Source organism: Papaver somniferum, chromosome 1, assembly GCF_003573695.1.
Source record: "Papaver somniferum cultivar HN1 chromosome 1, ASM357369v1, whole genome shotgun sequence".
NCBI lineage: Eukaryota > Viridiplantae > Streptophyta > Magnoliopsida > Ranunculales > Papaveraceae > Papaver > Papaver somniferum.
This window is the reverse complement of record NC_039358.1, coordinates 238,173,932-238,198,093: the sequence shown is the minus strand read 5'-3', so window position 1 is coordinate 238,198,093 and position 24,162 is coordinate 238,173,932. Positions and strand designations below refer to the sequence as shown.

At 34.6% G+C, this 24,162-nt stretch overlaps 1 protein-coding gene, 2 long non-coding RNA genes and 3 pseudogenes across 3 annotated transcripts; all 6 read left to right on the top strand.

Annotated features, from left to right (window-relative positions):
* The first annotated feature begins 4,594 nt into the window (after positions 1-4,594).
* LOC113320680 lies at positions 4,595-6,866 on the top strand. Its single transcript, XR_003346237.1, has 6 exons — positions 4,595-4,720; positions 4,839-4,898; positions 5,060-5,148; positions 5,578-5,699; positions 6,306-6,442; positions 6,545-6,866. It is a non-coding gene; the product is annotated as an uncharacterized LOC113320680 (long non-coding RNA).
* Positions 6,867-10,287: 3,421 nt separating this feature from the next.
* LOC113320658 lies at positions 10,288-11,188 on the top strand (annotated as a pseudogene).
* A 1,414-nt stretch (positions 11,189-12,602) lies between these two features.
* Positions 12,603-13,169, top strand: LOC113320684. Its single transcript, XR_003346240.1, has 2 exons — positions 12,603-12,745; positions 12,848-13,169. It is a non-coding gene; the product is annotated as an uncharacterized LOC113320684 (long non-coding RNA).
* A 3,417-nt stretch (positions 13,170-16,586) lies between these two features.
* LOC113320642 lies at positions 16,587-17,366 on the top strand (annotated as a pseudogene).
* On the top strand, positions 17,362-18,675 carry LOC113320669 (heat shock cognate 70 kDa protein 1-like). Its single transcript, XM_026568559.1, has 2 exons — positions 17,362-17,958; positions 18,179-18,675. The coding sequence occupies exons 1-2, from the start codon at positions 17,751-17,753 to the stop codon at positions 18,250-18,252; spliced, it is 282 nt and encodes a 93-aa protein (XP_026424344.1). The 5' UTR covers positions 17,362-17,750; the 3' UTR covers positions 18,253-18,675.
* A 4,243-nt stretch (positions 18,676-22,918) lies between these two features.
* LOC113320650 lies at positions 22,919-23,817 on the top strand (annotated as a pseudogene).
* Positions 23,818-24,162: the final 345 nt, after the last annotated feature.

Sequence of the window (24,162 nt, the reverse complement as noted above, 5' to 3'; positions counted from 1 at the left end):
ATAAGAGGTGACTCAAAATTACTTCAAATATCCACCCAAAAAATGAAGAGTAGTCCCCCTCCATTTTTGAATAGTCCCCAAAAAATCATTCCATAAGAAATGTGGATACTACAAAATGATCTTAAATAGTGAACTCATTGGGTTCCGCTGAATAGTACAGCATGCAGTAATACTCACGATGTTGGGTTATGGTGCTGAAAAGAGGCAGGGAATTGCGATTCTCACAAGTAGGGGTGAGCATGTCGTGTGAAATCCGCCGACGAAATAGGTTGGATGCGAATGAGAATTTTGAAATCCAACGGATTACAGATTGAACCCGGATGTAATATTAAAAATCTGTTGGACATCGATACCCGTTAGATTGAGAACATTAATTAATTAATAATATGATTTCTGTAATAAAAATGTAATTATATTAAGAATATTTAGGACAAATCCCGTTTATTACTGGGATGCTCTTGTGTCTATCCCTATAAATAGAGGTTCTAATGCCTGTCTATTGTACACATGAATAAGAATTTTTTTCTCTTTTTTTCTCCCTATTTTCTGTCTCCTTCTCCTTTTACAAGACGTTATCACGCACGCAACTGAAGGCTGAGCTGAAATCGTCTCCAAAACCGGAAGCCGTATCAGAACAGATAAGATGAAAAGATGGAAGAATTCTGCTATCAAACAATTTTCTACTTTTTAAATTGATTTTTTTAATTATTCATTCCGGTTATTATTGTATACAGTACCCTAACTTCTCTTACTTCTTTTGGTTTTTGTACTGCATGTAGGTGGCTTAACTTGGTTGATTGGCTTTGGTAACTACAAAGCTACTTCTGAGCGCTTTTCGTTCAACAGGGATCGGGGACTGATGGATTACAATCATTATCATTTTAATCATCTTATCTGCCATGTTAAAATCGTGGTTTCCTTGAATACAGTAAGATTTATTTTTTCTTTATCTTACTCAAGGGGTAAACTAGAATCATACTATTTCATTGATATTTTATATTAAATTTTTATATGATCAAACTGTTTTGTTTTGGTTGTTAGAAAATCTCTATTAATAAGGGTGATCAACTTGGTGAATAAGTTCGATTTTCCTTTTTTCTCTCATCTATTAATAGAGAAAGAAGAAAACAAAAAGAAATCCATTTAAAAACGGTTTTTCGGTTTCTATTTTTTTAATGAAACTGTGATCACGAAAAATAGGTATTTTTTTTCTTTTCTATTTTCTTTTAGCCACAGAGAAAAGTAAAATAAATCCATCGGAAGATGGTTTACACAGTTTCTATTCCTTAAATGGAATTGTAGTCACCAAAATCATGCGTTAGCGCAATTTAATTATCTTTAAGTAATTAATCACGTGCATGGTTGAAAAACCTACAGCCAATCAAGTTTGGTATCTTTGTCCATTATATGAAGTTCATGTGATTTTTTTAATCTGGTTTTTATTCCTTTACAAGAAACCATCTGTTTAATCACAAAGTGGATTATCCCTATGCGATGACTGACATGAAAACATTTTTTTTTCTTTTTCATGAATCGTACAAACGAACTGGTGTTGGTATTCTCTATCGCTTATATGAGATGCCAATATAATTTGATTCTGTCTTTGGTTTCTATTTCTTAAAGGAAACCATGGATTTTTCTAAATTCAATATATGATTTCTTCATATTTCTTAAGAAGAAACATATAAGCCAATTAGATTTGGTTTTTCCCTATCGATCATAAAGGGATAAAATATCGTTATGGTATTTTAAATTGCTAATGCCGACAGAACACATAATTACTGCATTCTCAAGGGATATTGAGATATTTTTATCTTTCATCGCCGTAATAATCTCCAATATATGGACCATTCCACTTGTAGCTGGAATTAATATAGTTTGACACAAAAGATCAATGGGTGCGCACCCGGCTTGTTAGCCTATATATCATTAGTCCTTGTAGTGACTAAATTGATCTTAAAATTGTAGTTTCTTTTGGAAAATAACGTGTCAATAATCTCAATCCAAATCTTTATCTCGTTTGCCTCAGAATTCACGCAATTATTTGGATATTTATTTACAAATTTTATATGTTTTTGGTTGTAGCCAATAAAATCCGTGGTTGATGTTTAAATTGTATAAACTACAATTTTTGGATAATCTTTTTTTTATGACTTTTAAAGTCATTAACTACATTCCAACTAGTATTATTCTTAAAATCAAGAATATATTATGAGTATATGTCCTTGATTGAATCGGATAATACTCTACGAAACTTATTTTCGTATATGAGATGACAATTTCTGCCAGAATCAGGGGGAGACTTTATGCTATTATAGGTCGACATTAATTAACTTAAAGGTTATTTAACTACTCTCCTATCATGATCAAATCGAAAAAGGCTGCCATTAAATAGGCGTGAATAATCTCATTTAGCTTTACAATAAGCTTATGCCTTTTGAAAAGGAAAATTCAATCACATCTAGCAAGCAATAGCATTTTTATATAAGCTACAAATATGCTCCAACAATCTATGATAATGCGATTCACATTCTCAAATTTCATATCTCCTCATTTGAATAATAGGAGATTATAACGCATGTGGGCACTGGTACCAGTAAACTTTGAATTTTTTCAAAGTATGCATACATTTGGGAATTATTTGGGATGTAGTAAGCTACAAATTGTCGAATATTCATTTATATTAGCTTTTGAAATAATAAATGATGGTGGTTGTGAACCCCGACCTCTGCAGAGGGATATCGACATATGTGATTGGTTGGCATGTAATCCATATTATAATTGGATTATTATAATTTCTCGATTAACGCAATTTTGGATCCAAGATTTAACACCTTAAAATTTCCATGCCTATTACTTACAGGTTGGCGTAGTCGTAATGCGTTATACGAGAAATACGTTCGTTGTGAAAACGATTTGAGGGTTTTATTTTTGACCCTAGGATTGGTTCAACAATTGTTCTTCTTATAAGATACATTTAGCGTGGTAGTCCTTGAAGGACTCGTATGTGGTCGGAGAACATATTCAAATTTGTAATCCTTGTAGGATTCAAATTATATTCTGGTATCCACTTGACTTGATTATGTCAAGTTAACAATCCTTCATGTGTTTTAGAAATTTTGTACAAAACCAAAAATCCGGATTAATCAGTTGATGCTATCGACTTTATGGGTCTCTTGAGGAGTCCTTAAAAACAAAAAAAAATCCACGCTTTAGCAACATGAATTCTATATATTATTTATTTTTTCTTTCTCAAAACTGCAGTTGGAATCTTCTAGCTTAAACTCGTCTTTGAAATAAACTAGAGTTATTATTTTGATGCTTTTCTTTTGTGACACTCATATAGTTGGGTTAGCATCCATATTTACGTCAAAAGTTGTACTCTTTTCCCTTTATTGCAGGTTTTATCCCAGGTGGTTTTCCTGAAAAGGTTTTAACGAGGAAACATCTCGTTGACGTTTGATTTTCTTTCAAAAATGTTTATATTTTTCCTCTTTTTCCTTCGTCCAAATTTTTCCCCACTGGGTTTTATTGACAAGTTTTTAGTGAGGCAATTTATTCAATATGGTGGTCATCCAAGGGGGAGTTGTATAATTTTTGTTATTTGGTGGATTCCCACAATTAACTAGGTCATTTTGTTTTGTGAGACCACATCAACATAAGAACCCTTAGGAATTTGGATATCATTCTAATACATATATGGGATGATCACAAACTTTACTCACCTATGGTATTATAACTGCATACTGGCACTTTGTTGAAGAAACTAGATCAACTACTTTTGCAAATCATTTACGAGAAGCTAGGAATCCAAGAAGCAAGTCCTCAATGTACTTCAAGAAGCGTGAAGACTCAAGAAAACTACCATTAGAAGACTAACACAAAAGAAGACTTCATCAACTTGGAAATTTCTCACGAAGGCATTCATGAAATTCGTTTACCGAAATTGGCTCGACTCGAAGATTTGCAAGACAAGATTTAACTAAAGTACTTATCAGGGGGAGTATCAAATTAGAAGGTATTTTACTGGACTATAACGTTGTACTCTTTTTCCTTCATCAAGGTTTTTCCCATTGGGTTTTCCTTGTCAAGGTTTTAATGAGGCAACATTTGCGTGTCCAAATCTTTTATAAGTTTTCTCAATTGTACTCTTTTCCCTTCGATCAGGTTTTGTCCTTTATGAATTTCCTGACAAGGTTTTAACGAGGTAAATAGCTTATACACAATGTCATCAGGGGAAGTGTTATAAACGTGTAATTATGTTAACAATATCTAGGGCAAATCCCATTTATTACCGGGATTCCCTTGTGTCTAGCCCTATAAATAGAGGCTCTAATGTCCGTCTATAATACACATGAATAAGAAATTTTTCTCTTTTCTTCTCCCTATTTTATGTCTCCTTCTCCTTTAACAAGAATTTCAGGTGATTTTCCTTTGTAGTGGCTAAAGCTGAATCAAACTCTCTTCTAAGAGCTTCTGGCCCCACCAAAAAAATATAGACCAATCGAAACCTAAGGATTTTCTCCACCACCAATTTTTGGTATGTCCGACCCCACTTCTCTATGTACCGCGCATGAAAAGAATTTTTTTTGCGGAAAACCTAAATCCCTACGAGATTTTTTTTCTTCCTTTCCCATATTTTCTCTTTTCACGGCTTCTTCTCCACTCTCCGTTTCTTCTTCTTTGTACCTGCATGTTGTAATTATTATCCTCTCTTCAGGTAACAATAACTTAATTCCACGATCGAATACCACGATTTTCTCTTTACATCATACGTTTTTTTTCCTGGTGTAACTTTTTTTTGGTTATACATAAAGATTTATATTTAATTTATGCAGGTGATAATTGATTATACATTGTACATAAGGAACCATGAGGTGATGGATATTATTAATCAGGTAAATTTAATTTAGGATTCATTAAATTTTTATGCAGAGGTTATTAGTTGATGTAAATTAGGGTAATACGGTTAATGGATTTTGTAAATTAGGGTGAATAGATTTTAAATGTTAGGTTTATTATGACTGATATTAATTTTCGGTTTATCTCATTGTGTCAGGGTTGGCAGATTTCATGGCAGGGAAGAATAACTGAATTCTTATCGGGAAACAGAAATGTTTAATCATTTTCTGAATCACCTTTGGCTAAGTAAGCATCACCAGATACAAAAGTTAGCAGTCTTTCGATTATAATCAATGTTTATGTTTCGAGATCGAGCTTGAATGTGGTAGTTATTCGTGTTTGATGAAGTAGAAGCTATTTGTGAAATCTTAGGGTTAAGCTTAAGCATTTGTCCATTAATTTGTAACAAGAAACCCCCTGTGCATTACAAAAATCGATTTTGTTTTGAACATGAAATTGACATATATTAGTTAAAAATAATGGGTTTCTCTATGTAGACAATCTCGCATGCTCAGTCTCATTTATCAACAATGCAAACACCAGGGGGGGGGGGGGGGAGTATGTACTCATAAAGATTTAACTTAAGGTGCATGCATGGGTCAACCATTATTCATTCATTACCTCCAGTAGCATGTCTACATCTAAGTAGATATTTTTCTTTCTTTTGGTTGGCAGTCTTTGTTCCTCCAAATGAAGCTTCTATTGTGAGGGCTGCAGCTGGATGGGCACTGTATTCCAATTTCATGTAACGCTTGCAATTGATTGCATATATTATGATTGCAGCTGGATGACAACAGGTTGTTGACTAACCTCTAATGTATGCGTCTTCTTTCGATGGGTTGTATCTTTTTTGCTTAGAATATTAACAAATACACATTTGTAAAGAATCTAAAGTATTCTACTACTACGGTAAAGCTAGCAAACCCTGAATTTTATTATAAGATGTTGCGCAGTAGGCAACAAGATGTCCTACTATAGTTTGAAGTCGTTTAAGATTAAATAATATAATTGTTGATGCATTTTAATTAAATAATGAAGTTTTGGCTGGTATATCAAGTTCATCTCTGTGTTCCAGTGGGCTTCTTCTTCCAGCAGGTCAAGAGTCGTTTACATTGGATGCTTCATGAAATGGATATTTAATCACCATACTTAAGGAGGTTCATCCATGCATTGAATTTTTAGGTTTTCCATTATTATTACCCAATGTTGACTGAGAAAGGAACTAGATTGTAGTTGTTAACTTAATACACTTATTTTCATGTACATGTTTTGCATCTATTTAACATTTGTAAATATGTGTTTTTCATCACTCCGTAGGACTTGGTTTATGATTTCAGAAAATTGTTGCTTTTATATAATTAGATACTTGAGCCTCTCTACTCATTAAGTGTGGAATTTACTAGGGATGGGAGTTTTCCAGCATTTGTCAAACAGGTGGTATTACTGGATAGAAATTGGACCCGAGCGTTGCATCAAGTATTCACGAAGGTTTGGTAGACATGGCACTACGAGAACCAAACCACATACATTGGAATCATATGTAAGTATTTCCATTCAATTTTTCACAGTTGAAACCAGTACGAGCTAACAAGTTCTTTTTAGGAACAACCAATTTTAGCATGTGGTGGATGTGTTTTCTCAGATTTACACCGTCGAGATGGGTGCGCCAACAAGAGCTAGAAAGAAGAGGGTTATATTTCTAAGGAAACTAAAGATAGCACAAAAATGGTGGATGTGGTGGAAAAGGATGCTACGAATGGTGCAACAATGATGAATGTCAGTAAAACAAAGTCAGTAAATAAAGCCATAAATAAAGTCAGTAACATAGAAAAATACCAGTGAAGACTTGGATATTTAAGTGATAAATAATCTAACCGCAAGTTTAAATGAACATAATTTAATTTTATTAATTGACTACTTCGAATTTTATCATTTTTAGTAAGAAAATATTTTTGTTGCCTGTTTTTTCTGTTTCATGCTTCAATTTTGAGCCCCTAAAAACTCACTAGCACCAAAGCACACTTTTCTCTACAAAATACTTTGGCCCGTGCAGCGCACGGATATACCACCTAGTTTATATAGGTTTTGGAAAATACGTAATTAGTTTTGAAATTCATAAAGTGTTTGCTTGGTGTGTTGTCCATGACATTTCTATATTTATACGCATTTATAAAATGTGTAGAGTTTATAAGAAGTCATCCATATTTATTTTGTTTCTTCATCATAAATTTTCAATAACAAATCAATTGGATTATCCGTACCCAATATTTCTATCCATATATCCATTGGATGCAAATTCATTGGATCTTGGATTAGATGTATATGTTAAATTTAAAATTCCCGTAATGAATTGGATTGGATGCGGATGAGGTAAAAATCATGCTCACCCCTATCCACAAGGAAGGATTGGAACTGGATCTTTCTAATTCTTCTCTTTAATGGAAAGGGGGGCCGAGGAAGTGGGCCTTTGGAGAATGAGCCTCGATTCCCTTTGTTGTTAGGCACAGCAGACTAGCAGTTGGATCTTATGTTTTCTCTAGTCTTCACTTCTATGGATTTTTTGGGACATTGGTTTTCTCGCGGGACTATTGAGTTATTAGGCCAGCCACTATCTATGGATAAGGGATGTCTTAGTAGGCGTAAATGACTGAATTGTCCCTTACTTAATAATAATTAAGAAAATTAATTTAAATTTTTGTTTAATTTTTATTTTATTTTAGTTCTTGTTTATTTATTTTTCTTCTATTTTTTAATTCCTTTTTATTATACTCTTAATTTTTGATTCTTATAATATTTTTCATTTTATTTTATTTTTCAATTAGAGAAACTAATTAAAAGAAAAGATTAAATTAATTTATTTTTGAAATAGTTTTTAAATTAAAATAATAACCAAAATAATAAATTTATTTATTTATTTAAAAGATAAGATTCATCCCCGTTTTCCAAAGATTTATGCGCCCACGAGGTCCCAGGGTCGAGCCCCAAATGACGTAATATTGCAGGAATTATAATAGAAGGTAGAGTTAGTGTAAAGACCCTCATGCTCGTCAACGATATTAGACCGGTCAAGAGACGTCTTAGACGATATTAACTCGTTTAGTGTAACTCAAACATTAATTATTAGAAATTAATTTAACAACGATTTAGAAACGAAAATAGTACCGCTTGTTAGATCTCGAAAAGTTACGAAATGGACTGCTCGCACGTGTCATTTGGACACTGGTGAAGAAGATTTATCAATTTGTTTTCGGAGGGTAAAATAGTAATTTTGAATACTTCATTGTGCCTGCACGTGTCAAAAAAGGTGGGTGTTCAGCAAATTGGGTCGAGCTTATCTCTAGGCCGAGAAGATAAACTCGTGTCTTCTTTCTTTTCTTCTTCTTTCTTATTCTCTTTTCTTTTTCTCTCTTTCTTCCCTCATTCTTCTTCTCTGGCGATTTCGAGAGGAATTATCCGATGAGAAACCTTGCAGAAAATTGGTGAGATCAATCAATCAAGTGGGGTACCGGTGAGTTCGTAGTTTGGGTTAGGTTAGAATCATCGATTAAGTTGAAGAGATGTGTTCCTGTGAAATTTAGGGTTTCTGTGAGATGAAGTAATTGAGGAGTTGATTTATTAAAAGAGGATTTGAGTAGTTGGGGATGAATAACAGAGGGGGTTTGGTGTTTAATTGAATGTTTAAGTAAAAGTTTTAGATTCTTAGTGCCTCTTTATTTAGTTAATCTCTTGGATTCGTTAGCTGCTAGCTTTGGGGACGCTACAATTAGCTTCCACCCTTGTGACACAATCTCAGCCCCATCCGCTTCGTCTCTCTTGGCTAGGTTACCCATGAGGCTCGCTGGTAGGTTAGCACGACAACCTGTTCAATTAATGTAGTATTACGTTGTTGAGCTTAGCTTGTTAGGCTTCCAACTAGTTAATGTAATACTCTTTTATCCAATAACCAAAATAATATAAGAGTTTCGCTATTAACCAAAATATGTGGATTTGTAACGGGTGTTAAACTTTATTTCATAATGACCTACCAAAAATAAAATATTGGTACCCTTCAAAATTTTCATGGTCCCCCGAAAATCCTTCTATGGAAAGGGGAAGAGATTGGACTTTGTCTTTGGGTACAGTGAGGTTGTTGCAGCCTATTGGATCTGTTAGACCATCTCCAGTAAAGCGTGAAAATATTACTTTCTTATTTTAGGGTAAACTAAAACAGTTAACACTTTATCACCTAAAATATTTTGAGGGTCAAATTTCATTCCATTGGGATAGTTTATTCGACACATGTCTAGTAATTACTAAATGTATAAACTCTCCTAAATAATGTCTTAATTAGGCTTTCGAATAAAAATTTTTGCCGCAGGTGAAGCTCTTTGGAGAGTTAGGTCACTACAAAATAGAAGGCCTCTTGGTACGGTTAAAACATCCCCAAAAGCCCCAAATTAATCCCAAAAGGTATTTGTGACGATTTTCTATCCGTCCTCTATCCTACCGTCACTAATACTTTTTGGTCATACTTTCTTTTTGGGACGGCCGACAAATAACCTTAAATTAATTATCCGGTGACCAATAGAAACGGTCACCCCATGGACGTCCCAAATAATCCTCTCTAAGGACGGTTTTGAAAAAATGACCGTACCTAGAAGCCACCTGTTTTGTAGACTTATAGTGGGTCCACCTGTGCTAACTTGTCGATTTTCTAGTGGCATTTTGACAAGTTTGCAAGCAATCCCATATGTTCTTCAGTTTACAAAATTTGGCGCCGGAATGGAAAACAGAACCTTTAGATCTAAGAATCAGTTCCGATTTCACCAACCCGGAACCATAATAGAGCCTTTAGAAACCAGAACCGACTTCCAAAATCATTTATTGTTTAGATAATAGTAAAATGGGAGGTTCGAGTTAGCGCATTTGATTTTATGATGCAATAACGTATTGAGTTACCAAGTAGGACGAAAATAATTTACTAAAATTAGTAAAGAGGGTGTTAGTAAAGTTACTGATGATCACAAATATACTATGTAGGGAAATGACTTGTCGAAGATCCCTTACCTATTTGACAATCCTATTGAAAATACTCTAAAATGACATCAAAGTAGCTACATATATTAATGAATACAGTACAAAAAAATTTCAGTGTTTGAAAATCACTAACATCAAACACTAACTACCCAAAACTTATCCTATTTAAGCGTACTAAATACACTCCACAAGGAATCCTAAATCTTAAGATTTAGAAATGGGTCTACATAATTTTAAGAGTAAAAGCAAAAGCAATATTGACATCAAAGTTATGCAAGCACTTTTGATTTGCTTACAAGCAAAACCTTTCTCAAATCTGCTTTTGATAATATCTCGACTTTTTGTATATAAAGAGGAAATGCCCAAAGATGCAATGAAAATCCTACCATATCATTACATATAACATATATCAAATCTCCAAGTAAAAAAAAGTATAAATGGCTTCTTCATCTTCTCCGTCGAAACAACTTAGGAGCAGTTCTCAACAATTAGGAGATATGGCTTTCAAAGGAGTAGGTAATCTCCTAAAGGTTTTACCCACTGGAACTGTTTTCTTGTATCAGTTTCTTAGTCCTGTTGTATCCAATAATGGTCACTGTCACACTATTAACAAATAACTGGTATTCTCCTTACCATTTGTGGATTCTCTTGTTGCTTTACATCTTTTACTGATAGTTACGTCGGTAATGACGGTGTAACTCATTACGGGATCGCAACCACGAAGGGACTTTGGCCATCATCGAAATCAGAGAACTTATCAGCATACAAACTTCGATTTGGAGATTTTGTGCATGGTTTTTTTTACGGTGTTGGTATTCGCTGTCATTGTTTTACTGGACCCAAACACGGTTGGATGCTACTATCCTTCATTTCAATCATCACAGAAGGTTTTGTTGATGGCGTTACCTCCTGTTGTTGGTGCCATTTCAAGTTCAGTATTCATGATTTTCCCTAACAAACGACATGGTATAGGGTACCCTTCAAGCCAGACCCCACAAGAGTACAGCCAAAGCTCTAGTTAATGGTGTTTATGCTACATATTATTATCGGGTTTACTGGCGCGAAACTTATTAAATGTTCTTTAATGTATTGAAGATACAGTGTTTGTCTGAAAAAGTTTGTGGTTTATATCTTCTAATGTTCTGTTGATATGTGTGAGAGATTGATTGATTATTGCCATCATTGTTTGTTCTATAATATACAACACTAATTTCCTTTGTACCGATTTCAAAATTTCTTCCACTTCAGTAATGTACTTGATTATACTGAATGTTGGCTTCTGATCGTAGACGACACGACATATATTTTCGTAATCTGTTCAGAAGTGTTGAAGGATGCAATTTGACCTGTGATCGATTTTGTGGGGTCAGCTTTTGTCAGTTCCAAAATCTCCAGAAGAGGAAACACACTGAATTTAGGAAACCTTATTCTAAAATCACTCATGTAAAGGCTATATAAGATCAAAGCTAGCCTCAAGACTTCTCGTCTCTGGTTACAAAGTTGAGTTTTGTTTTTAGTTTGTGTATTGTCAGACATGGCTGGAAGAGGTGCAGCAATCGGGATTGATTTAGGTACAACATATTCATGTGTTGGTGTATGGCAACATGACCGAGTTGAGATTATTGCTAATGACCAAGGGAACAGAACTACACCTTCTTATGTTGGTTTTACTGATACTGAACGTTTGATTGGTGATGCTGCTAAGAATCAAGCTTCCGTGAATCCTATCAACACCGTTTTTGGTAAGCTTTTCTTTTCCACATAAATTTCGATATTTTAATTTCATGACCATGAGTCCATGAGGTTAAATTCAAAGTTGTCATCTAGTCATCTCGATTGCCATTATATTGGATAGCGAAAAATTTAACTTAAGGTGCATGCATGGGTCAACCATTATTCATTCATTACCTCCAGTAGCATGTCTACATCTAAGTAGATATTTTTCTTTCTTTTGGTTGGCAGTCTTTGTTCCTCCAAATGAAGCTTCTATTGTGAGGGCTGCAGCTGGATGGGCACTGTATTCCAATTTCATGTAACGCTTGCAATTGATTGCATATATTATGATTGCAGCTGGATGACAACAGGTTGTTGACTAACCTCTAATGTATGCGTCTTCTTTCGATGGGTTGTATCTTTTTTGCTTAGAATATTAACAAATACACATTTGTAAAGAATCTAAAGTATTCTACTACTACGGTAAAGCTAGCAAACCCTGAATTTTATTATAAGATGTTGCGCAGTAGGCAACAAGATGTCCTACTATAGTTTGAAGTCGTTTAAGATTAAATAATATAATTGTTGATGCATTTTAATTAAATAATGAAGTTTTGGCTGGTATATCAAGTTCATCTCTGTGTTCCAGTGGGCTTCTTCTTCCAGCAGGTCAAGAGTCGTTTACATTGGATGCTTCATGAAATGGATATTTAATCACCATACTTAAGGAGGTTCATCCATGCATTGAATTTTTAGGTTTTCCATTATTATTACCCAATGTTGACTGAGAAAGGAACTAGATTGTAGTTGTTAACTTAATACACTTATTTTCATGTACATGTTTTGCATCTATTTAACATTTGTAAATATGTGTTTTTCATCACTCCGTAGGACTTGGTTTATGATTTCAGAAAATTGTTGCTTTTATATAATTAGATACTTGAGCCTCTCTACTCATTAAGTGTGGAATTTACTAGGGATGGGAGTTTTCCAGCATTTGTCAAACAGGTGGTATTACTGGATAGAAATTGGACCCGAGCGTTGCATCAAGTATTCACGAAGGTTTGGTAGACATGGCACTACGAGAACCAAACCACATACATTGGAATCATATGTAAGTATTTCCATTCAATTTTTCACAGTTGAAACCAGTACGAGCTAACAAGTTCTTTTTAGGAACAACCAATTTTAGCATGTGGTGGATGTGTTTTCTCAGATTTACACCGTCGAGATGGGTGCGCCAACAAGAGCTAGAAAGAAGAGGGTTATATTTCTAAGGAAACTAAAGATAGCACAAAAATGGTGGATGTGGTGGAAAAGGATGCTACGAATGGTGCAACAATGATGAATGTCAGTAAAACAAAGTCAGTAAATAAAGCCATAAATAAAGTCAGTAACATAGAAAAATACCAGTGAAGACTTGGATATTTAAGTGATAAATAATCTAACCGCAAGTTTAAATGAACATAATTTAATTTTATTAATTGACTACTTCGAATTTTATCATTTTTAGTAAGAAAATATTTTTGTTGCCTGTTTTTTCTGTTTCATGCTTCAATTTTGAGCCCCTAAAAACTCACTAGCACCAAAGCACACTTTTCTCTACAAAATACTTTGGCCCGTGCAGCGCACGGATATACCACCTAGTTTATATAGGTTTTGGAAAATACGTAATTAGTTTTGAAATTCATAAAGTGTTTGCTTGGTGTGTTGTCCATGACATTTCTATATTTATACGCATTTATAAAATGTGTAGAGTTTATAAGAAGTCATCCATATTTATTTTGTTTCTTCATCATAAATTTTCAATAACAAATCAATTGGATTATCCGTACCCAATATTTCTATCCATATATCCATTGGATGCAAATTCATTGGATCTTGGATTAGATGTATATGTTAAATTTAAAATTCCCGTAATGAATTGGATTGGATGCGGATGAGGTAAAAATCATGCTCACCCCTATCCACAAGGAAGGATTGGAACTGGATCTTTCTAATTCTTCTCTTTAATGGAAAGGGGGGCCGAGGAAGTGGGCCTTTGGAGAATGAGCCTCGATTCCCTTTGTTGTTAGGCACAGCAGACTAGCAGTTGGATCTTATGTTTTCTCTAGTCTTCACTTCTATGGATTTTTTGGGACATTGGTTTTCTCGCGGGACTATTGAGTTATTAGGCCAGCCACTATCTATGGATAAGGGATGTCTTAGTAGGCGTAAATGACTGAATTGTCCCTTACTTAATAATAATTAAGAAATTAATTTAAATTTTTGTTTAATTTTTATTTTATTTTAGTTCTTGTTTATTTATTTTTCTTCTATTTTTTAATTCCTTTTTATTATACTCTTAATTTTTGATTCTTATAATATTTTTCATTTTATTTTATTTTTCAATTAGAGAAACTAATTAAAAGAAAAGATTAAATTAATTTATTTTTGAAATAGTTTTTAAATTAAAATAATAACCAAAATAATAAATTTATTTTTTATTTAAAAGATAAGATTCATCCCCGTTTTCCAAAGATTTATGCGCCCACGAGGTCCCAGGGTCGAGCCCCAAATGACGTTGCAAAATTGCAGGAATTATAATAGAAGGTAGAGTTAGTGTAAAGACCCTCATGCTCGTCAACGATATTAGACCGGTCAAGAGACGTCTTAGACGATATTAACTCGTTTAGTGTAACTCAAACATTAATTATTAGAAATTAATTTAACAACGATTTAGAAACGAAAATAGTACCGCTTGTTAGATCTCGAAAAGTTACGAAATGGACTGCTCGCACGTGTCATTTGGACACTGGTGAAGAAGATTATCAATTTGTTTTCGGAGGGTAAAATAGTAATTTTGAATACTTCATTGTGCTGCACGTGTAAAAAAGGTGGGGTGTTTCAGCAAATTGGGTCGAGCTTATCTCTAGGCCGAGAAGATAAACTCGTGTCTTCTTTCTTTTCTTCTTCTTTCTTATTCTCTTTTCTTTTTTCTCTCTTTCTTCCCTCATTCTTCTTCTCTGGCGATTTCGAGAGGAATTATCCGATGAGAAACCTTGCAGAAAATTGGTGAGATCAATCAATCAAGTGGGGTACCGGTGAGTTCGTAGTTTGGGTTAGGTTAGAATCATCGATTAAGTTGAAGAGATGTGTTCCTGTGAAATTTAGGGTTTCTGTGAGATGAAGTAATTGAGGAGTTGATTTATTAAAGAGGATTTGAGTAGTTGGGGATGAATAACAGAGGGGGTTTGGTGTTTAATTGAATGTTTAAGTAAAAGTTTTAGATTCTGTGCCTCTTTATTTAGTTAATCTCTTGGATTCGTTAGCTGCTAGCTTTGGGGACGCTACAATTAGCTTCCACCCTTGTGACACAATCTCAGCCCCATCCGCTTCGTCTCTCTTGGCTAGGTTACCCATGAGGCTCGCTGGTAGGTTAGCACGACAACCTGTTCAATTAATGTAGTATTACGTTGTTGAGCTTAGCTTGTTAGGCTTCCAACTAGTTAATGTAATACTCTTTTATCTAACCAAAATAATATAAGAGTTTCGCTATTAACCAAAATATGTGGATTTGTAACGGGTGTTAAACTTTATTCATAATGACCTACCAAAAATAAAATATTGGTACCCTTCAAATTTTCATGGTCCCCCGAAAATCCTTCTATGGAAAGGGGAAGAGATTGGACTTTGTCTTTGGGTACAGTGAGGTTGTTGCAGCCTATTGGATCTGTTAGACCATCTCCAGTAAAGCGTGAAAATATTACTTTCTTATTTTAGGGTAAACTAAAACAGTTAACACTTTATCACCTAAAATATTTTGAGGGTCAAATTTCATTCCATTGGGATAGTTTATTCGACACATGTCTAGTAATTACTAAATGTATAAACTCTCCTAAATAATGTCTTAATTAGGCTTTCGAATAAAATTTTTTGCCGCAGGTGAAGCTCTTTGGAGAGTTAGGTCACTACAAAATAGAAGGCCTCTTGGTACGGTTAAAACATCCCCAAAAGCCCCAAATTAATCCCAAAAGGTATTTGTGACGATTTTCTATCCGTCCTCTATCCTACCGTCACTAATACTTTTTGGTCATACTTTCTTTTTGGGACGGCCGACAAATAACCTTAAATTAATTATCCGGTGACCAATAGAAACGGTCACCCCATGGACGTCCCAAATAATCCTCTCTAAGGACGGTTTTGAAAAAATGACCGTACCTAGAAGCCACCTGTTTTGTAGACTTATAGTGGGTCCACCTGTGCTAACTTGTCGATTTTCTAGTGGCATTTTGACAAGTTTGCAAGCAATCCCATATGTTCTTCAGTTTACAAAATTTGGCGCCGGAATGGAAAACAGAACCTTTAGATCTAAGAATCAGTTCCGATTTCACCAACCCGGAACCATAATAGAGCCTTTAGAAACCAGAACCGACTTCCAAAATCATTTATTGTTTAGATAATAGTAAAATGGGAGGTTCGAGTTAGCGCATTTGATTTTATGATGCAATAACGTATTGAGTTACCAAGTAGGACGAAAATAATTTACTAAAATTAGTAAAGAGGGTGTTAGTAAAGTTACTGATGATCACAAATATACTATGTAGGGAAATGACTTGTCGAAGATCCCTTACCTATTTGACAATCCTATTGAAAATACTCTAAAATGACATCAAAGTAGCTACATATATTAATGAATACAGTACAAAAAAATTTCAGTGTTTGAAAATCACTAACATCAAACACTAACTACCCAAAACTTATCCTATTTAAGCGTACTAAATACACTCCACAAGGAATCCTAAATCTTAAGATTTAGAAATGGGTCTACATAATTTTAAGAGTAAAAGCAAAAGCAATATTGACATCAAAGTTATGCAAGCACTTTTGATTTGCTTACAGCAAAACCTTTCTCAAATCTGCTTTTGATAATATCTCGACTTTTTGTATATAAAGAGGAAATGCCCAAAGATGCAATGAAAATCCTACCATATCATTACATATAACATATATCAAATCTCCAAGTAAAAAAAAGTATAAATGGCTTCTTCATCTTCTCCGTCGAAACAACTTAGGAGCAGTTCTCAACAATTAGGAGATATGGCTTTCAAAGGAGTAGGTAATCTCCTAAAGGTTTTACCCACTGGAACTGTTTTCTTGTATCAGTTTCTTAGTCCTGTTGTATCCAATAATGGTCACTGTCACACTATTAACAAATACTTAACTGGTATTCTCCTTACCATTTGTGGATTCTCTTGTTGCTTTACATCTTTTACTGATAGTTACGTCGGTAATGACGGTGTAACTCATTACGGGATCGCAACCACGAAGGGACTTTGGCCATCATCGAAATCAGAGAACTTATCAGCATACAAACTTCGATTTGGAGATTTTGTGCATGGTTTTTTTTACGGTGTTGGTATTCGCTGTCATTGTTTTACTGGACCCAAACACGGTTGGATGCTACTATCCTTCATTTCAATCATCACAGAAGGTTTTGTTGATGGCGTTACCTCCTGTTGTTGGTGCCATTTCAAGTTCAGTATTCATGATTTTCCCTAACAAACGACATGGTATAGGGTACCCTTCAAGCCAGACCCCACAAGAGTACAGCCAAAGCTCTAGTTAATGGTGTTTATGCTACATATTATTATCGGGTTTACTGGCGCGAAACTTATTAAATGTTCTTTAATGTATTGAAGATACAGTGTTTGTCTGAAAAAGTTTGTGGTTTATATCTTCTAATGTTCTGTTGATAGTGTGAGAGATTGATTGATTATTGCCATCATTGTTTGTTCTATAATATACAACACTAATTTCCTTTGTACCGATTTCAAAATTTCTTCCACTTCAGTAATGTACTTGATTATACTGAATGTTGGCTTCTGATCGTAGACGACACGACATATATTTTCGTAATCTGTTCAGAAGTGTTGAAGGATGCAATTTGACCTGTGATCGATTTTGTGGGGTCAGCTTTTGTCAGTTCCAAAATCTCCAGAAGAGGAAACACACTGAATTTAGGAAACCTTATTCTAAAATCACTCATGTAAAGGCTATATAAGATCAAAGCTAGCCTCAAGACTTCTCGTCTCTGGTTACAAAGTTGAGTTTTGTTTTTAGTTTGTGTATTGTCAGACATGGCTGGAAGAGGTGCAGCAATCGGGATTGATTTAGGTACAACATATTCATGTGTTGGTGTATGGCAACATGACCGAGTTGAGATTATTGCTAATGACCAAGGGAACAGAACTACACCTTCTTATGTTGGTTTTACTGATACTGAACGTTTGATTGGTGATGCTGCTAAGAATCAAGCTTCCGTGAATCCTATCAACACCGTTTTTGGTAAGCTTTTCTTTTCCACATAAATTTCGATATTTTAATTTCATGACCATGAGTCCATGAGGTTAAATTCAAAGTTGTCATCTAGTCATCTCGATTGCCATTATATTGGATAGCGAAAAATTTAACTTAAGGTGCATGCATGGGTCAACCATTATTCATTCATTACCTCCAGTAGCATGTCTACATCTAAGTAGATATTTTTCTTTCTTTTGGTTGGCAGTCTTTGTTCCTCCAAATGAAGCTTCTATTGTGAGGGCTGCAGCTGGATGGGCACTGTATTCCAATTTCATGTAACGCTTGCAATTGATTGCATATATTATGATTGCAGCTGGATGACAACAGGTTGTTGACTAACCTCTAATGTATGCGTCTTCTTTCGATGGGTTGTATCTTTTTTGCTTAGAATATTAACAAATACACATTTGTAAAGAATCTAAAGTATTCTACTACTACGGTAAAGCTAGCAAACCCTGAATTTTATTATAAGATGTTGCGCAGTAGGCAACAAGATGTCCTACTATAGTTTGAAGTCGTTTAAGATTAAATAATATAATTGTTGATGCATTTTAATTAAATAATGAAGTTTTGGCTGGTATATCAAGTTCATCTCTGTGTTCCAGTGGGCTTCTTCTTCCAGCAGGTCAAGAGTCGTTTACATTGGATGCTTCATGAAATGGATATTTAATCACCATACTTAAGGAGGTTCATCCATGCATTGAATTTTTAGGTTTTCCATTATTACCCATGTTGACTGAGAAAGGAACTAGATTGTAGTTGTTAACTTAATACACTTATTTTCATGTACATGTTTTGCATCTATTTAACATTTGTAAATATGTGTTTTTCATCACTCCGTAGGACTTGGTTTATGATTTCAGAAAATTGTTGCTTTTATATAATTAGATACTTGAGCCTCTCTACTCATTAAGTGTGGAATTTACTAGGGATGGGAGTTTTCCAGCATTTGTCAACAGGTGGTATTACTGGATAGAAATTGGACCCGAGCGTTGCATCAAGTATTCACGAAGGTTGGTAGACATGGCACTACGAGAACCAAACCACATACATGGGAATCATATGTAAGTATTTCCATTCAATTTTTCACAGTTGAAACCAGTACGAGCTAACTAGTTCTTTTTAGGAACAACCAATTTTAGCATGTGGTGGATGTGTTTTCTCAGATTTACACCGTCGAGATGGGTGCGCCAACAAGAGCTAGAAAGAAGAGGGTTATATTTCTAAGGAACTAAAGATAGCACAAAATGGTGGATGTGGTGGAAAAGGATGCTACGAATGGTGCAACAATGATGAATGTCAGTAAAACAAAGTCAGTAAATAAAGCCATAAATAAAGTCAGTAACATAGAAAAATACCAGTGAAGACTTGGATATTTAAGTGATAAATAATCTAACCGCAAGTTTAAATGAACATAATTTAATTTTATTAATTGACTACTTCGAATTTTATCATTTTTAGTAAGAAAATATTTTTGTTGCCTGTTTTTTCTGTTTCATGCTTCAATTTTGAGCCCCTAAAAACTCACTAGCACCAAAGCACACTTTTCTCTACAAAATACTTTGGCCCGTGCAGCGCACGGACATACCACCTAGTTTATATAGGTTTTGGAAAATACGTAATTAGTTTTGAAATTCATAAAGTGTTTGCTTGGTGTGTTGTCCATGACATTTCTATATTTATACGCATTTATAAAATGTGTAGAGTTTATAAGAAGTCATCCATATTTATTTTGTTTCTTCATCATAAATTTTCAATAACAAATCAATTGGATTATCCGTACCCAATTTCTATCCATATATCCATTGGATGCAAATTCATTGGATCTTGGATTAGATGTATATGTTAAATTTAAAATTCCCGTAATGAATTGGATTGGATGCGGATGAGGTAAAAATCATGCTCACCCCTATCCACAAGGAAGGATTGGAACTGGATCTTTCTAATTCTTCTCTTTAATGGAAAGGGGGGCCGAGGAAGTGGGCCTTTGGAGAATGAGCCTCGATTCCCTTTGTTGTTAGGCACAGCAGACTAGCAGTTGGATCTTATGTTTTCTCTAGTCTTCACTTCTATGGATTTTTTGGGACATTGGTTTTCTCGCGGGACTATTGAGTTATTAGGCCAGCCACTATCTATGGATAAGGGATGTCTTAGTAGGCGTAAATGACTGAATTGTCCCTTACTTAATAATAATTAAGAAAATTAATTTAAATTTTTGTTTAATTTTTATTTTATTTTAGTTCTTGTTTATTTATTTTTTCTTTCTATTTTTTTATTCCTTTTTATTGATACGCATAAAGAATAAAAAATAGAAGAAAAATAAATAAACAAGAATTTTCAATTAGAGAAACTAATTAAAAGAAAGATTAAATTAATTTATTTTTGAAATAGTTTTTATAATTAAAAATAACCAAAATAATAAATTATTTATTTATTTAAAAGATAAGATTCATCCCCGTTTCCAAAGATTTAAGTTTATGCCCCACGAGGTCCCAGGGTCGAGCCCCAAAATGACGTAATATTGCAGGAATTATAATAGAAGGTAGAGTTAGTGTAAAGACCCTCATGCTCGTACGATATTAGACCGGTCAAGAGACGTCTTAGACGATATTAACTCGTTTAGTAGTGTAACTCAAACATTAATTATTAGAAATTAATTTAACAACGATTTAGAAACGAAAAATAGTACCGCTTGTTAGATCTCGAAAAGTTACGAAATGGACTGCTCGCACGTGTCATTTGGACACTGGTGAAGAAGATTTATCAATTTGTTTCGGAGGGTATAAAATAGTAATTTTGAATACTTCATTGTGCCTGCACGTGTCAAAAAAGGTGGGTGTTCAGCAAATTGGGTCGAGCTTATCTCTAGGCCGAGAAGATAAACTCGTGTCTTCTTTCTTTTCTTCTTCTTTCTTATTCTCTTTTCTTTTTTCTCTCTTTCTTCCCTCATTCTTCTTCTCTGGCGATTTCGAGATTTCGAGAGGAATTATCCGATGAGAAAACCTTGCAGAAAATTGGTGAGATCAATCACAATCAAGTGGGTACCGGTGAGTTCGTAGTTTGGTAGGTTTTTAGAATCATCGATTAGTTGAAGAGATGTGTTCCTGTGAAATTTAGGGTTTCTGTGAGATGAAGTAATTGAGGATGATTTGATTTATTAAAAGAGGATTTGAGTAGTTGGGGATGAATAACAGAGGGGGGGTTTGGTGTTTAATTGAATGTTTAAGTAAAAGTTTTAGATTCTTAGTGCCTCTTTATTTAGTTAATCTCTTGGATTCGTTAGCTGCTAGCTTTGGGGACGCTTACAATTAGCTTCCACCCTTGTGACCAATCTCAGCCCCATCCGCTTCGTCTCTCTTGGCTAGGTTACCCATGAGGCTCGCTGGTAGGTTAGCACGACAACCTGTTCAATTAATGTAGTATTACGTTGTTGAGCTTGTTTGTTAGGCTTCCACTAGTTAGTTAATGTACTTCTTTTTATCCAATAACCAAAATAATATAAGAGTTCGCTATTAACCAAAATATGTGGATTTGTAACGGGTGTTAAACTTTATTCTAATGACCTACCCAAAAATAAAATAATGGTACCCTTAAAATTTCATGGTCCCCGAAAATCCTTCTATGGAAAAGGGGAAGAGATTGGACTTTGTCTTTGGGTAACAGTGAGGTTGTTGCACCTATTGGATTGTTAGACCATCTCCAGTAAAGCGTGAAAATATTACTTTCTTCTTTTTTAGGGTAAACTAAAACAGTTAACACTTATCACCTAAAATATTTTGAGGGTCAAATTTCATTCCATTGGGATAGTTTATTCGACACATGTCTAGTAATTACTAAATGTATAAACTCTCCTAAATAATGTCTTAATTAGGCTTTCGATATTTCTAAAAATTTTTTGCCGCGGTTGAAGGTGAACGCTCTTTGGAGAGTTAGGTCACTACAAAATAGAGGGCCTCTTCGGTACGGTTAAAACATCCCCAAAAGCCCCAAATTAATCCCAAAGGGTATTTTGTGACGATTTTCTATCCGTCCTCTTCCTACCGTCACTAATACTTTTTGGTCATACTTTCTTTTGGGACGGCCGACATAAACCTTAACATTAATTATCCGGGACCAATAGAAACGGTCACCCCATGGACGTCCCAAATAATCCTCTCTAAGGACGGTTTTGAAAAAAATGACCGTACCTAGAAGCCACCTGTTTTGTAGACTTATAGTGGGTCCACCTGTGCTAACTTGTCGATTTTCTAGTGGCATTTTGACAAGTTTGCAAGCAATCCCATATGTTCTTCAGTTTACAAAATTTGGGCGGACGGAATGGAAAACAGAACTTTAGAATCTAAGAATCAGTTCCGATTTCACCAACCCGGAAACCATAATAGAGCCTTTAGAAACCAGACCGACTTCCAAAATCATTTATTGTTTAGATAATAGTAAAATGGGAGGTTCGAGAGTTAGCGCTTTGATTTTTATGATTGCCAATAACGTATTGAGTTACCAAGGAGGACGAAAATAATTTACTAAAATTAGTAAAGAGGGTGTTAGTAAAGTTACTGATGATCACAAATATACTATGTAGGGAAATGACTTGTCGAAGATCCCTTACCTATTTGACAATCCTATTGAAAATACTCTAAAATGACATCAAAGTAGCTACATATATTAATGAATACAGTACAAAAAAATTTCAGTGTTTGAAAATCACTAACATCAAACACTAACTACCCAAAACTTATCCTATTTAAGCGTACTAAATACACTCCACAAGGAATCCTAAATCTTAAGATTTAGAAATGGGTCTACATAATTTTAAGAGTAAAAGCAAAAGCAATATTGACATCAAAGTTATGCAAGCACTTTTGATTTGCTTACAAGCAAAACCTTTCTCAAATCTGCTTTTGATAATATCTCGACTTTTTGTATATAAAGAGGAAATGCCCAAAGATGCAATGAAAATCCTACCATATCATTACATATAACATATATCAAATCTCCAAGTAAAAAAAAGTATAAATGGCTTCTTCATCTTCTCCGTCGAAACAACTTAGGAGCAGTTCTCAACAATTAGGAGATATGGCTTTCAAAGGAGTAGGTAATCTCCTAAAGGTTTTACCCACTGGAACTGTTTTCTTGTATCAGTTTCTTAGTCCTGTTGTATCCAATAATGGTCACTGTCACACTATTAACAAATACTTAACTGGTATTCTCCTTACCATTTGTGGATTCTCTTGTTGCTTTACATCTTTACTGATAGTTACGTCGGTAATGACGGTGTAACTCATTACGGGATCGCAACCACGAAGGGACTTTGGCCATCATCGAAATCAGAGAACTTATCAGCATACAAACTTCGATTTGGAGATTTTGTGCATGGTTTTTTTACGGTGTTGGTATTCGCTGTCATTGTTTTACTGGACCCAAACACGGTTGGATGCTACTATCCTTCATTTCAATCATCACAGAAGGTTTTGTTGATGGCGTTACCTCCTGTTGTTGGTGCCATTTCAAGTTCAGTATTCATGATTTTCCCTAACAAACGACATGGTATAGGGTACCCTTCAAGCCAGACCCCACAAGAGTACAGCCAAAGCTCTAGTTAATGGTGTTTATGCTACATATTATTATCGGGTTTACTGGCGCGAAACTTATTAAATGTTCTTTAATGTATTGAAGATACAGTGTTTGTCTGAAAAAGTTTGTGGTTTATATCTTCTAATGTTCTGTTGATATGTGTGAGAGATTGATTGATTATTGCCATCATTGTTTGTTCTATAATATACAACACTAATTTCCTTTGTACCGATTTCAAAATTTCTTCCACTTCAGTAATGTACTTGATTATACTGAATGTTGGCTTCTGATCGTAGACGACACGACATATATTTTCGTAATCTGTTCAGAAGTGTTGAAGGATGCAATTTGACCTGTGATCGATTTTGTGGGGTCAGCTTTTGTCAGTTCCAAAATCTCCAGAAGAGGAAACACACTGAATTTAGGAAACCTTATTCTAAAATCACTCATGTAAAGGCTATATAAGATCAAAGCTAGCCTCAAGACTTCTCGTCTCTGGTTACAAAGTTGAGTTTTGTTTTTAGTTTGTGTATTGTCAGACATGGCTGGAAGAGGTGCAGCAATCGGGATTGATTTAGGTACAACATATTCATGTGTTGGTGTATGGCAACATGACCG